Source organism: Abramis brama (genome assembly GCF_963993115.1).
Source record: "Abramis brama genome assembly, chromosome: 14".
NCBI lineage: Eukaryota > Metazoa > Chordata > Actinopteri > Cypriniformes > Leuciscidae > Abramis > Abramis brama.
The window spans coordinates 7422984-7439064 of NC_139976.1; the positions used below are offsets into that span (position 1 = coordinate 7422984).

Here is a 16081-nt window from a genome sequence, read left to right on the forward strand (position 1 = left end):
TGACTCATTTTCCTCCAGTGAATGGTCTGAAGTCAACTAGTTACCACATGAACATGAATTCCTCTCACAACACTTTTCAGATTTTCAACGCCAAAACGCTAATGTGTATTAATTTCAAAAGTAATTCATACAATCAAAATCAGAATCTGCTGCATAAACTGTCATATACAGTACTTTCAGGATGCTAATGGAGAAATGAATGTGGGATTTAATGTTTCAGAGTATTTCAATAAGCTTCATTCAACCCGGTTTAGAACAAGGCCACATCCTGAGCGCCATCTGCGGTCGCCTCAAAAGCTCTCAAATTAAGTCGTCCCGAACGTAATATTTCATTACTGTCAGTGAGGTCACTGTGATGTGCCGTAAGCATGTGATAATTTTAGGGTGACGCTGATGGAATGAAAAGAAGCCATTGACAGAGGAAGAGTAGAAGACCTGCTATAGATGTAGATGGATGGAAAGAGAAAAAAGTGAAAGGGTAAACCGGGAGGTCAGAACCTAAACCTCAGAAGCCGAGAATAAAAACGCGTTCTCTCCAGGGAAGCATCCCCTTGAGCATTTGGACGGCCCAAAGTAAACAGGAGTTTTAAAGTGAAGGTGTAAGAAAAGCGGAGGACAGGAGAGCATTGTGCTATTTACTGAAGGTTGCTCTTTCCCTGTGTGGACGGAGTGGTTTACTCATAGGTCTGCACATCCCAAACACCCCTTTAACCTAAAGAAAACAGTTATCTGTGTTTATGTGTGTATGTTAAGATGCTTGAGCAAGTGTGTGTGCGTGTGTGTGTGCATGAGTGAGTGCATGAATGTATATAATGTACAATCATCCTACTGAAATATTTAGTGATGCATACTCCACTTTTTTTTACATACAGTTTACTTGCATAGCAGTGAAGATTATACAAGCATGCCAATAAAAAAGTCAGCTACAGGGTATATGTTTGTGTATGTTTGTGCAAAATTGCTCCCAAGGCATTGTTGCTAGGTTACTAGGAATTCTGAGTGATTGCCATATAGCTGTGTGGTTGCTAGGGTGTTATGGGTGGTTTCTAGGGTGTTGCAAGGTGGTTAAGTCAAAAGAGCTCACTCTCAAGTCTATATGATATTCTGGTCTCTAGATATGACTTGGGTACCTCCTTTAATGTACATCTTTTTTTTTTTTGCAGTTTTATCTCCCAGTGCTCCAGTTTAGCCCTCAAACTCAATAGCCTTGTCCTGTTTTTGACAGCTGATGCATGTGCATTTGAGATCACTTGTTCGAGCTGACAAGAGCATCACTTCAATTCTCAGTGTCTTTTTTTTTTCTTCTCTCACTGTCTCACATACTTTCTCGACAGTCTCATTGCCCATTTTGTCAATCAAAGTCTGTTCAGCAGCATTTCTGTAGTGTCTGCCACTGATGCTTGACATGTGTTTTTTCTCCTTTCCAATGGTAAAAGTGCAACAATATCCATGCACACAGTGTTCAAACATCAATTCTGGTCTTTTGTAGAAACCTAGTTGACTGTCCTTTTCTTTTTGAACGTACTTGAGCCTTACACTGTGTCCTAACCAGGCACATTGTGACAAGTTTCATAGCTAAAAAATGTGTCTGTCCACATAATCAGGGCTTGACATTAACTTTTTTTGCTCACCAGCCACAGTGGCTAGTGGATTTCCAAAGTGTCACTTTTTCCAAGTTCCAGCATTTTCAACTAGCCACAATTTTCACATCGATACATTGGGGATTTTTATTTTTGAAAAACTGCCATATAAATATTTTTATTATCATCTCATAATCTGCTGTCACTTTAAAACCTGACGCACAGATCCATTATACTGTTACACAAATGCGTTTTCTTTCTCAACTGTTTACGTTCACTTAAAACACCACTGTTTATGTGAATACTCACAAAGACCGGCATTTTGACATTATTGTGTGTGTATTTGACTGCTTAAGCGCAATAAGCAGCGAAAAAGAACACAATTTAGCACTGAGAGTTGGCTTTATGTGCACGCTCTTTAGGTGTGAGAAACTCGGAAAATTTTTATTTTTCTGATATTTCAGTATCGATATGTATTGAAAAAACAATATTTTTGACAACACTACATTGCTCTTAGTTTATTACTTCAGATATTTCAAAATTCAATCCGCCAAAGTGGCTAGCAGGAGTGATTGCGTTACACGGGTGTTAATGTCAAGCCCTGCACTAATGTAACAAAGTTACAGCTTGAGACAATTGTAAAACACTTGGTACAAGATACATGGATCTAGGGTGAATAAATACATGAAAAAAGGACAGTTAGAAGCTTGTAAGTGTGACAGAGTCATTCATAATAGATCTTTTCATTTTTTGGACAGTCCCATAAAACCATATTGATTTGTTTCTAGGCTAGCGCAGTGGGGGATCAAGGATGCATGCATTTGTTTTGAGTAAACTTTGAACAAGTCCATCACAACTCTGAGGGAATAAGCTTTCTCGTATCAATACAACATCACTGTAATCAAAGATGCTGAGATAGTCGCTAAGCCGACAAGATTACCCCTCCCTCACGCGAACAGATCTGATAAACAGACGTGCTTTCAGACTCTCCTCACGGACCTGATGATTATCTTATCACATAACACTTAAGCTGTTACCCTTTTTTATAATGTTTAAAACTGAATGAGGGCAATTTATTTTACTATCTGCATTTATTTAGCATGGCAGTAGGGTGACGGTATCTTTACATGGTCTGTATAGAACCTCCAGGTGATATTGGAGCAAAAAACAAAAAAAACAAGTGGCTGCTAAAACCCTATTTAGCAACCAAATAAAGATCTCACCTCCAAGTAGGACATCGAGACGCTGTACTGCATGTCATCGCTGGTTTCTTCGATGACTTTGAACAGGTCGTTTAATGTGCGAACGTAGATACCAGGTTCTCTGTCTGTTCCCAGCATAGTGTAAGTCTTCCCACAACCTGTACACATACACATGCTTAATAGGACCACAATTTACAATCATTTAATAAATAAAATAGAATAAAAATCATAAAATACAATACAATACAAAAAAATGATTTAACAAAAATAAATAAAATGTGCTTAAACATCAAACATAGACTATTATTAATTAGTTGCATTTTATTACTTGCAATATCCTTTTATTCATGCTGTCTCTGACACAGAACAGGCCTACCTCTCTTTTCATAAATGTGAAATAATTGTAGATAATAAGCATATGTTCATCAGCATGACATAAACAAGGCACAGGTGTGAGATGAGTCATAGTGAGTGAAACAGGTGGCTTTTATCCCCGTCAGGTTGAGCACAGCTTTATTTAGCCACGGCCACAGACAGGAACAGTCAGTAAGAGTCACTCTGAGAACAGATTAGAGCACACGAGTACGAGAACCAGACCTGCTTTCCAGGAATTAACTTTTATTCAATTCAAAGGCGCATAAAACGTCTTTAATTAAGGTATTTTGGGGTGAAATATTATCTAATAATGTGTTTTTGACAGCAGTGGAATTAAGTGAGCTAGGTGAACATATAATACATTATAAATCATATTTAGAAACTTCAATAAATTATTATGTGCTATAGTTGGCACCGGTGTGGTCTTTTTGTGGAATCAGTGCATGTGACTTTGTTGATTGAAGCTGCTCTTTAAGGAGGAGGAAAGAAGATCAGGGTGATAATCTGTGTGTCCTAGTCGTGCCCGGGTGTCTGTGATTTTTACTACTTTGGCCATATGGCCATTGTGGATATCATTTCAGTGTAAGAACAAAAAATAATATACTGCTTAGCCCTAGGTATGACCTGGTACTGACCTGTGGGTCCGTAGGCAAAAACTGTGGCATTGTAGCCTGATATGAGGCCCTCAATCAAGCCTTTAGTGGTGGCTCTGTACACCTCGTCCTAAGGAAAATACATTTAAAACATTTAAACGTGTTTAACTGAGGCCATAAATGCACATTAAGTCATACACAAATAGGCACATAAACGTGATTTTTTCTTTTGAAAGCGTATGTACACAGGCTTCAAACTGATCTGCCCTTACAAACAAAAAAACACAGAACTAGCTTGCCTGCGTGGCTGTATAATCGAAGGCCACATCAAACATATAAGTCTTCTCTCTGGACCGATGAGCTCGAAGAATATCATCTGGATCTTCCATGGGGTCCATTAACACCACCATCTGAAAAGGAGGGAAAGAAAAAACATGAATAAGAGTATTACATCTGGTTACATGTTTTAAGCTTTTATATGCCCTGTATACTGAGTGTACATCGAAACCATTTTAGCCTTTTACTCACCACCTGACAACAGGCTTTACTGGTAATAACCTCTATCTATCACCTCACATTAACTACTAAGGCCATTTACTTCGGTTATAGTGACACAGAGTGTCCTAAAACACCTCTAAATAGAAATTTCATAATGGGTCCACATGAAAGATACGGCCAGTGTGGCTTAAAAGCAGGAGGTGTAAGTGCATCGTGATGGAAGACACCAAACCTAATTTAGTTCCCATTTTTACATCTACAGTACATCTAAATTTTGGACAAAATGGTCCTAATGGAGGTCAACGCCATTCAATGGAGCCCATGAGTGGTTCCAGATCTAACCAAATCGCCCTACGGGATCTGGAAGCCAATGTTCTTATCAGTCAGGGCTCGTGAAAACACACCAATATCGTTTGATGACCCGTCTAAACACAGCGTTCTCTTTGAAGCCTTGAAATTGAAAGGCAACAGAGGAGATCTGACTTTTAAAAGAGGCAATTATAGTGGCGCACAATGCAAACATAGAGACGTTCTCTACAAACAGAGGAAGGAGGAAAGACTAACGATAGAAAGGTGGAGAAAAGGTGAAAATGACAAACAGGCCATGTCTCATTGCATTTGTCCAAGGGATTGAACAAACTGTTACTGTACTGTTTTATAGTTATACTGTATATTACGATGTTTATTGCAAAGAGAAACACAGGGAGAGAGAGAGATACACTGCCATTTAACAGTTTAACAGTAATAATATTTCACAATTGTACTCTTTTAACTGTATTTTTGTTTAAATAAATGCAACTTTGGTGAGCATAAGAGACTTCTTTCCCACACTTTTGAATGGTAGTGTGCACTGTACTGTATATCTATGCATTTATTAGCGACCTGCTTAGCTTATTGCCATGTCGCTTAAGGAAACATCTTCCAAGAATATGAATGCGCATGAGTCAGATGCATGTGTGTGTTGATGCACCATATGCGGTTTTTCCTGAGGGTTTTACTTACGAAGGGTGCAGTGATCGTGCTCTCAGCCATATGGTCCATGAGTTTATGTTATCTCATCATTCACACAGTGACAGCTGTAGAGTGGCAGTTTGGCCAGTCCTAATGTTCTTAAGATACCAGTGCCAGTATAGTTTACGTGGCACGAGAGAATAATGCACTGTAATCAGTACTGGATCACAGATCAAGTTCCACTCACCTAAAATGGTCCCTGCTCTTGATAAAGGCCGGTACTGTACACCTACTGTATGTTCTCATGTAATGTCACCACTGGATAAAGGGTCCAATGAAGTTCATGTGAAAATGGTCAATGATCTTTAACAGATAGTTCGACCCTGAAACTGATTAGATGCATTGTAGGGTAGAAACGCATTCATCTTCCACTGGTCTTTTAATTACTTTTCTCGCTAGAGTCCCTGAGTGCTTTGGTTTAATCATACCTGTGCAAATAAACCCTCAATGTACCATGAGGACCAATGGAAAAGACAAGCCACTGTCACGGAGTTCTTTCCGAAAGACGTTTGATTGCTGCTAAGCAACCATTCAATTAAGAGATAAAAGACAGAGCTGACAGGAAAATAGGAAAGTACACGTCCAGATGAGACCGCAGGCTAACTCTATCAAGGATATGAAGTATGAATTATCAGGTAGCTGATATCTACTTGTTTGTTTTTTTTATATGCGCATTATTGATGACCCCATTTTATATAAATTGCATTTCAAAATTCAAATTCAAACAAAACACTAGCTTGCAGGGACAAGTAATTGTTGAGATCTTTAATGTCTTATTTGTCCTCCTGGATGGAAATTAAATTAAATGGAGAGCAAATGGAGACTTTTTTCTAAAGCCTGATGCTTCAGACCGTTAAAAAAAAGTCACTTATTTAGAAATTAATAATAAAAAATACAGAAATAAAAAATAAACAAATATATTATATAGAAATCAATAAATATTAATAAAGAAATCTAAAAAAGAAATCAAGTTCAAGTTTTGTTAAAAAATGACTTTTTAACAAAACAACAAAAAAACATTTCTCACAAAGACAAAATGAGCTATCCACATTTATTTTATAGCTTTACAGTCTGTATGCCAACAATTGTCTAATTTGTTTTCATTTTACTTCTGATTTACTGTTGATTGACTTGATCTACCCCATTTATGTTTTGATCATTGTTCTGAATTTGATCAGGATGTAGTCTTTGACAAAAACGTGATTTTCTCAGCTTTTTGCTCAAAATTAATGCTTTTTTTTATGAACCTTACCCACAATCAAGTTAGAACAAAATAACTAGAATAAAACCTTTTTTTTTTATGCAGAGGGTCTGTTCTTTCTTTTGATATAATGCATATTCAGATATTCATACAACAAAATATTCTGGGGGCCATTAAACTTTTGTGAAAATTATCAAAAATGCTGGCGGTGGCTGGCAACTTTTTTTCAAAAACGCTGGTGGGAAAAGAGTTAAAAAGCAACCTCTGACCAACAAAATTTGGCAGATTTAAGTTTGTAAATCATAAATCATCCATTTCAAAACACAGCTTGTCTGAAAAATCTCAAATCTTGTTAAATCGTGTCACATGGCGACACACAAGCCTGTCAGTGACTGATGAGAATCACTGGTCAACCGTCTGAAACCAGCAGTCTGTTCTGGAGGACTGTCCTCTCAGTCTCACTGCAATAAAGGAGCGAGCAAAAGAGGCCCCATTAAAGGACTGCAGGTTATTCGGAAAATCCATCTTTGGTTTCCACCTGCATAAAGGACAGAGGGCATTCACCTGGCCCGACATTAACTGCTCGACTAGTCCACTGACTAATTCATACATTCATAAAGGTGGCATGAGAACTGAAAGAACCTCAGGCATCATTACAGTGCACAATACTTTATGAAATGGCAATCAAATGATCCCCCATTTGTTTGAGAAGGCAGCGCTAGCCATTGTAGATGATGCTGAAGCGCACTTACCTGAAACAAGCACATCTGCTCATATGAAAGGTTTCACCGAGTCGGTGCACAAAAACAAAACGAGCCATGCGTGAATGAAGGGTGCTAAAATTAAAAGTGGAGTGTGGTCGTAAAATATTAAACGGCGTCAAAGATCAGCCAGGTCTGCGTAACAGCCTGCTAATGCACCGACATGAAATCAATTAGCAATATGGTGTTATTTAAATGAGCACAAAGAAAGGCACGGTCGTTTGGGGGCGACAGTCCAAGTCATCCAGGCGGATTGAGTAACCAATTAACCACGGGGTGAAGATTAGCAGCAAAGGGAGGTGAATATTGGGATCTATCCAGGTGATTAAAACACAGCAGTGGCCGTAACGTATCATAAAGATGGTGGGATGCTTGTGTGGGATCCTGCAGGACGGATACTAAAAATTCCTTTTGGTCACATAGACACCGGACTCACTGAACTGTTGTGACTCCCTAACCCAAACAATCTGAGGTCAGATTCAGCGTACTCCATGAAAGGAGAGATTTATGTGAGAATGTTTTATACTAAATGTGAGGCTTTTGTCAATAGGATTCTTTTTTTCTGTGGATGTTCAGAAAAGAAATGCTTCCTATAGACATTATTCACAGCATATTCTTTGATTGTTAACAGGAATGAAAGCGAGGCTGTGAGGGATAGACACACATCTCTTCACTGAGTTGTACTGTTATTTACTGTGTTTTTGGATTGTTCTGCTGACAAAACACTACAGAAATATCTTTCCGAGAAAAGGAATTAGTGATCTAGGAGCTTTATACAGCTTTTTACAGCGGACGCCATTGAAAACAAGGTCATCTCTCACAGCCTCGCTTTCATACCTGTCATGGCGCTGCTCTGAATAAGGTCTATTATTCAAATTTTTGACCAAAGACATGATTATAATTATCAGCATCTCTTGAACATGTCTGACTGAATATTTTAACTCCTAAAAAAAGCTGATAAAAAGCATTAACTCATAAAACTTACAAAATAGTGAAATAGCTAAAAAAAAAAAAAGAAGGAAAAATGAGCAGAATTTCAATTTACATAACTCCACTATGTACTAAAAGTACAAACTTCGCTGATGATTTTTTTCTGTCCATTACTGTAGAAATTTGTCAGATTTACAAACAAACACAGAACGGCCACAGAAATAATGTTTAAATAGGTTTAAAGTCAAATCAAAATTATCCTGTCAAATGACAAAAAATGTGTCAATTATTCAGTATAATACATAAATATACCTTATAGGCTAATATATAAATGAAAAATAAATAATATATAAATAAAAAAAGCATTTGCATGCAAGCCCTACCAGTGCCACCTACCTTTGAAATTCACCATTACTTAAAATGTTATTCATACAGTTAAAAACTGCTGTGTCATGCATGTGCTGCAATTTTTCTATAACTGAAAAAGTCATAGAAAATAAGCTAATTTGCTTTAGCATACGGTGGTTAACACCTTTGAGAAACTAATTTCAAAATACTATACAATTCAGTGACTTTCTGTCATTTTAAAGCATCATCTGCACCAAACTTCCCAATTCTTCCATTCTTCACACAAACAATTTTGCCCCAAACTCAAAGATTGTTTGAGGCAATTTGCAGTTTTGCTCAAATAAAATGACCAATGTTTTGATGCTGATATATCTTCTGAAACACACGGCTCAAACTGTTGTTGTGTTTTGACTGAGCAGGATAAACCCTAGGGGAGAACAGGGTGGGCCTCTTAATGAATGAAACTTTACTCTCTCTCTCTCTGACAGGTAAACAGAAAGAGAGAGAAAAACAAGACAGAGAAAACGAAAGAGAAAGATGAGCTACTGACTGCTACTGATTGCGCGGTTACATGAAGCCAATGATGAAGGCACAGATATGACCTGTCAGATTGACCCACAATTATGCAACAACTTGACAGAGGCAGACAGAGCGATACGATCTGTTCATATTACTGATCCAGGCATTGTGATGTGTGTAAAGTCAGCCATGCTTCATCATAAGAGAGTTTGGTTCCCCATGGCATCAGCTATGGGTCCCCTCACTGATAAAGCGGTGATGTAATACAGGCCATACAATGTTACCTTGGGAAATAAAACCCGTAGCGGCAAATCCACTGAAGTCAGCCTGACTCTCACAGCTCAGGGAGATGAAAACGTCAGCCTCTCACTACTGAAACATGCACACAATACAATTAGCGGAAAAAAATCTTAGCGGAAAAGAAAGAAGTGCGGAAAATCCAAGGATCATTTCACTGTTCACACTGACTGCACACAAAGCCAAGTGTTGACTTTTAAATGAATCTATGCAATTTAAATTAATCAAAATAAATGAAAGAAATATGCTATTTTATTTTGCTTAATGAATGAAAAATGAAACATATTGGCCATGTCCATTTTATAAGCACATTTTCTTTATTATTAAATTTAATAAAAAATACATTAAAACTACAACAACAAAAAAACACTTAACCAAACTTAAAAATAAAATAATTAAATAAATAAAAAAAATGTATATATATATAATATATATATATATATATATATATATATATATATATATATATATATATATATATATATAAATCTTGCTGTTGTGCTTAATGCATACAAATAAGTTAATATTTTTTAATGTCATGTATATGTGACCCTGGACCACAAAAACATGATATGACAATATTTGGCCGAGATAATACTATTTGAAAATCTGGAATCTGAGGGTGCAAAAAAATCGAAACATTGAGAAAATCACCTTTAAAGTTTTTGTAATTTATGTTTGCGATTGTGCAGCATCACTCACAAAAATACATGTTTTATATATTTACGGTAGGAAATTTACAAAATATCTTCATGGAACATGATCTTTACTTAATATCCTAATGATTTTTGATATAAAAGAAAAATCGATAATTTTTACCCATGCAATTGATTGTTGGCTATTGCCACAAATATACCTGTGCGACTTGTGACTGGTTTTGTGATCCAGGGTCACATATGGTTACAGAGTGAGCAAAGATGAGCTAATTCGGGGACAACCGAGTCACATATGGTGAATGAGCCAGGCTTTAGACGTGAGATCTCTGCCATCAGACATGCTGAAGATCACTGGACAGATGTTTGTCTTTATGTGTCTCTCCATCATACACAGGTTACTGTTTGCTCGTCGTGTACCCATAGAGATGCATGTGTGTGCATGCTGGTGATAAAGCATGCATGAATGCAGGCGTGTTTGCACTGACATTATGTGTATGTCTCCTCCAGATACCATGTCCCCTCCCTTTATTGTGTGGCAACCCGTGACATGCTAGTTGTCATGGCTACAGCGAGGCGGGGGTGTGGACCGACACCTGTTGCTATTAGCCTGATGGAGAATGGGGTATCTGTAGAAGAGGGGCCTCTCTGGCAGAAGACACACACACACACACACACAGGCAGGGTTGTAACTCACTGTAACACAGTCACACATACATTGCAGGCTATATATCATCGACAGATGGCTATCCTGCTCCAATGGTTAGGGTTATGGGAGAATAGAGCTCTAATCATAGCAAGAAGAGGAGAAAGGAAAGAGGAGGAGAGAAGAAGATCCCTATCTTCTGTCATGTCTCATTCACTCTCTATTAAAACCTTTTAGATGAAAACTTCACCTAAACATTAATTTATTTATTCACTGACATGTTGTTTCAAACTTGAATCCTTTTATTTATTTATGCTGAATCACATTTTCTTTTCTTTTTTCTTGAAATCCTGTGGTAACTGTATGCTTTGTTTTACAGAATACATCGGCTTGACGTAATTAAATATTTTTCCTTTTGTGCTCTATAGAACAAAGTCATTTGAGTTTGTAACAACATAAGGGTGAGTAAATAACAGCATTCCTTTAATAAGAAGACACCCTGGTAGGATCGTCACACATGGCATTTAATAACACACACACACACACACACACACACACGTGTCATATGTCATTCACACCTTTAATCATCCTTAATGAGTCTGATCACAGCAGCTGCAGGTGTGATGCCACCTTATATTAGGCAGATCAGTTTCACACTTCAACATCACATCACTCTCTTCACCTTCAACATCAATGAGCTTCACATCTGACTCAAAGACAGGGAACTTTTCTGTCAAAAAGATACTACTTAGAAACTATATCACAAGACAAATTAACAAATCTAAAAACAAATTGTGTTATCAGTGTGATGAGTACATGTACGGTTGACCTTTCGTGAAAAACATGAACCTTTTTGCTGTTCCTAGAAACAGAATAAATAGTTATCTCTTTAACCTTCATCGAGAAACTCTGTGAAACGACGCAGGCACCTTTCTGAACACGAGGTTGCCGCTCCATGCTGAACTCTGGAGATATACGCGTCACATACGTGACGTCTGCAGGCCTGACGTACGAGGCAGCGTCAAACAATAGATCCAAACACAAACCGAGTCTTGAAAAGGCTGTGACCTTTGAGTGGCCCTTTCAAAGCCAAGAGCTGTGCTTTGAGAAGGTGAAAGCTATCTGATGGGCCAGCCACCCCCTTCATTCCACTCTTTCATTTCATCATCCCTTCTTCCCTTCTCCGACACGGTACCCCAACAATGGTGTCTCCTCTTACAAGGGCCTTGAGTGCCTCCTCTGTTCTAGTGCTGCCAACCTGATACATGCTACTTGGCGGTGCTTGTTCCTTTGCTTTTTTAACGTCAGTCGTCTGCAGTCCACATTGTGCTAGGTTACGCAAGGCTAAGCTAGCCAACTATAAACATACTTGTGTCCCTGTAACACAGTATGAGAAAAAAAGCAGTAGGTCAAATAAGTTGGGTGTCGTACCGGTCTCGTATCTCTCAACGAGAGAGGCCAGGCCTGGATTTATGTTGTGTCTTATGTTTTATTATATGTGACCTCACGTTACACTTAGTTATCAAGACACAGGAGTGAATAATTCCTATTAAACAGAAAAAAAATCTGTATTGTAAATTTTTAAGGCCAGACAAGTAGTTTATTGAAGGTTGATTTGTAAAGAAGGACTACACGCCTGTGCACATATTCAAACGCGCATACCTTTAGACTGAACACATAATGCACATGTGTGCGACGTCTGCGTTTTCACGGGTTTGCGTTTTTGATGTTTGTGCAGAGATAACGGATAATCGTTTGCACCTTTGAACCTATTTCAGGGAGTGTGTTCTCGAGACACCAGGCACTGTTTTGTGTGGATGAGCGGCCGGAGCGTGTTAAGGGTTCTCCTGTTAGAACGGTGTTGTGTTAGCAGCCCCTAAGTTCATAAATAACGATTATCGCAATGGAAGTGAATCAATCAATCAAAACTAACTTTAGCTGGACAATAACTTTATCCTTGAGCTGTTGTAAAGCCTAAACAATCTGTTACGGTAATTTCCTATTATCACTGTAAAGCTGTTTTGAAACAATCCATATTGTTAAAAGCACTACATAAATGAAGGTGACTTGACTTGACTTGAGTGAACAATACCTGAATATTGTACTTGCATCCATTCAAACGGTTATAAAATTGGTAGAAAACTTAAAAGTTTTAGTGCTGCAACCTACACGTACAGGGAACATTTGTGTGTGTGTGTGCGTGGTTTAACAACAGTTAGATAAATTCAACATAGGCTCATTTGAAAAATGTGCATCTATATATATATTTTTTTTAACTCCAGAAATGTACCTATACATACATTCAGTTTGCATGGTTCCTTGCACAATATTATGTTAATATGACCTCAAAACAAATGATTTGCAATCTAATACATTTTTAACGTTTGCATGAATCGCATCATATAACCAGCTCCATATATGGCTTTCTGATGTAGTAAATTTGCTCTTTAGCTCACCTGGTAAGCCACGATAAAATAGCTCAAAGACTTGTAGAAGCAAGCTAAAATGGCATAGTTGCTTCAGTAAAAGTAACATTTTTATCTCACGTTTGCTTTTGTTAACACTAGGTTTGGGGAGGGTTTAGTGTAAGTGGTACATTATTTTCAAACCTTTTAGCGACACTCACCAGACATTTCATTTCCGAACTTCTGCAATTCGATCAACAACTATCATAATAAAATGTTGACAGATTCACATGCATTTGCTGCATAACTGAATAAGTTTTTAGCGCCACTCATTGGATATTAAATTAAATTCAGTACATATACTATGAACGTACAGGAATTTGACAATCATAATAGTGTCTAAAGCTAGCAAATGTTAACACAAAGGCAATAACATTGGCTGTTCCAGTAAAACACAAGCCAACTGTGTAATATTTGACCATTTGTCAAAATGCAAAGGGACTGAAATGGAGTCTTGGTTTTATGTTAGTCTTGGCTTGGCTTGTGTGATTGCATTTGCATTGTCCTTAGCCTGAATACTGTTTCCTGGCAACTTGGTAAAAACACTATAGAGATGGAGTCTATAACATTCTTCTAATCTCAATACCATCTTAATATCATTGGCACTGACTCAAAAATCAAGATCATGCACTGAAGAAGTTCCTGCTCTACTTGTGCCTCAACATTCGAGTTACACACCAATGCATCAGGTCACATCAAGGCGGAAAACATCACCAAATAAGCAGGCCCTGACATGCCTGGGAATGGCCAGGGGAATCAATGATACAATGTGAGCAGAGATAAAATTAAACCGTGAAAAATTCAGAAACTTAATGATCTCTGAAAAACAATAAATCCTTGTTGAAATGAGAAGGATAAGTCTCAAGCTGATCTCCATGCTCACCGATGAACTTTAAAGATGATAAAATGAAAGTAGGTTCAACACAACTGGACACTGTGATGTCCCGTACTACTGTACCTTATTTTCCTTTAGATTACCTTGGCATTTATGCAACTTCATGGCATTCACCCAGTGCAGAACAAGGTCAGAGGTCACTTTCAGGTCAAGGCATGCAGGTCAGCATTGCACAACAAAGTGGGACATGACCGATAGCTGTGACCACATGACAGAGATTTGCACCCTGAGGCCTGGACAGTTTAAGTGTATTGTCAACAGACTTTTGTACAGAGTGCAGTAAAAGACGAAAACATCAGCGCAGGCTGTACCAACTCAAAAGGATACAACATTTCCACATAACACTGTACGACTGGCAGTTAAGGAATTTTTGAGCCTTTGGAGCCTATCATATTGGATTATATAAATGCTCCAATATAAATAAAATAATATTTATAAGATATGCATTACATAACTATCAATTATGTGACCACATCTTATATGACAAGGTGTGTCAAGATGTTATTGAGAAATTTGAAAATATTTCAGATGGAGAAAGTTAGGTATAAGGTTAGAAAAACAAACATTATTAAAAAAAAAAAAAAGTAAAACAACATTTATAATATTGATTGACAGAGTATTTTTCTCTTATCTTTGATATTAATTGGTTAAACGGAGATGTTTGAAATGAGTACAAAATATTTTACAATTTAATTTAAATATACATATATAGAATATAAAATATATAATTATAATATTAAAGAACACTGGTGCTTTATCAAATTGCTGTTGCTGCTATGTTATAGTTATTTTTGATAAATAATTCAATTACAAGATATTGCCTATTAAATAGTGATACTATTATCACCAAATACTGACCAGAAAATAATCCATTAGCAATCCAAGAAAATTACTTGCTGATAAAATATTTCAATAGAGAGAGAGAGAGAGAGAGAGAGAGAGAGAGAGAGAGAGAGAGAGAGAGAGAGAGAGAGAGAGAGAGAGAGAGAGAGAAGGAAAAAGCACACACTTGAACTCAAACCAAAAAGAAAACTTCAGAGCTGATCTGAAAGGGTCCAGCTGCAGTTTCTCTGGGCTCAGATCGAGTATAATCTGGAACGTGTTGAGTTATTGTACTTGGCTGAGCAGGTACAAAATGGCTCCATCACCACTGTTTTGTCCTGTCTGCTTGGGTCAGTATGACCTTACACAACACTTCTTGTGAGCAACTTGTCCAGAATCATATAAAATGACATGGGAAGAAAATCTTCAGAACTCTTATTGTTGAGTATCATCTTTCACATGTGAAAGGACACCAAATTACAGTATTACCTCTTCCCGGATATATCCGGCCTTGAACACATCACCCACATGCACAGGCTCACACACGCACCATTCATCAGCAGAAGAAACAACATGCTTTCTCCCTATGGGAAGCAAATGATAAGAAAAAACAAGCAATCTGCCTCACGCTCATTTGGGCTAACAAGTGCAAAAGTGCGAAACAAACATGAGCCTCATTATGAAAGAGCATGCAGGACAGCAAGGTGGAGTGGGACTGAGACCAGTGCAAGATAATACCAAATAACAGCTTATAATAAGCCCTCTAAGACCACAGAGAGCTTCAAAACAGCTTTATTACCTCAGATAGAAGTGACTAACACCGCTGAGTGCTCTTCTGAGAACGGAGAAGCTCAATGCAAACCTGAGAGCTTCTCAAGTCCCTCTTTAACTGGAGTCCTCTCACTGTTATCTTAAGTTGTGTAAGACTCACAGGAGGCAGTGTTTATGTGGTTCTGCTGTCCTGGGCCTAACATTTAGGATCTTTGCCAGGACCAACAGCTTGTACCCCCTCTGTGCCTTCCTTTTTTTATTACATTTGTCTTGATTTCCCATTTGTTCCTCTTTACCCTCCTGCCTATCATCCACCGTCTAACTAAATAAACGTCCTCGCCTGTGTGTGGTCTACTCATACTCTCTCTTTCTCTTTAGTACTGGCAGTGCAGAGAATAAGAGCTCAGGTAGGGTTGAAGTTGAAGCTATGCCAAACCATAGTTGTGTAACAGGTATTGAGTGCCACATGGGATAAGATGCCGGATACAGCTACATTTCACTGGCTGCCCCAAAG

At 37.9% G+C, this 16081-nt stretch overlaps 1 protein-coding gene across 2 annotated transcripts in view; it reads right to left on the reverse strand.

Annotated features, from left to right (window-relative positions):
* kif19 (kinesin family member 19) overlaps positions 1 to 16081 on the reverse strand; it is a 37428-nt gene that overhangs the window by 12269 nt on the left and 9078 nt on the right. For both annotated transcript variants that reach the window (XM_084134179.1, XM_084134178.1), the window contains exons 3-5: positions 4050 to 4160; positions 3793 to 3880; positions 2804 to 2940 (exon numbers count right to left, since the gene is read on the reverse strand). In XM_084134179.1, coding sequence (XP_083990305.1) covers positions 2804 to 2940; positions 3793 to 3880; positions 4050 to 4160 — 336 coding nt within the window. The remainder of the gene's footprint in view (positions 1 to 2803; positions 2941 to 3792; positions 3881 to 4049; positions 4161 to 16081) is intronic.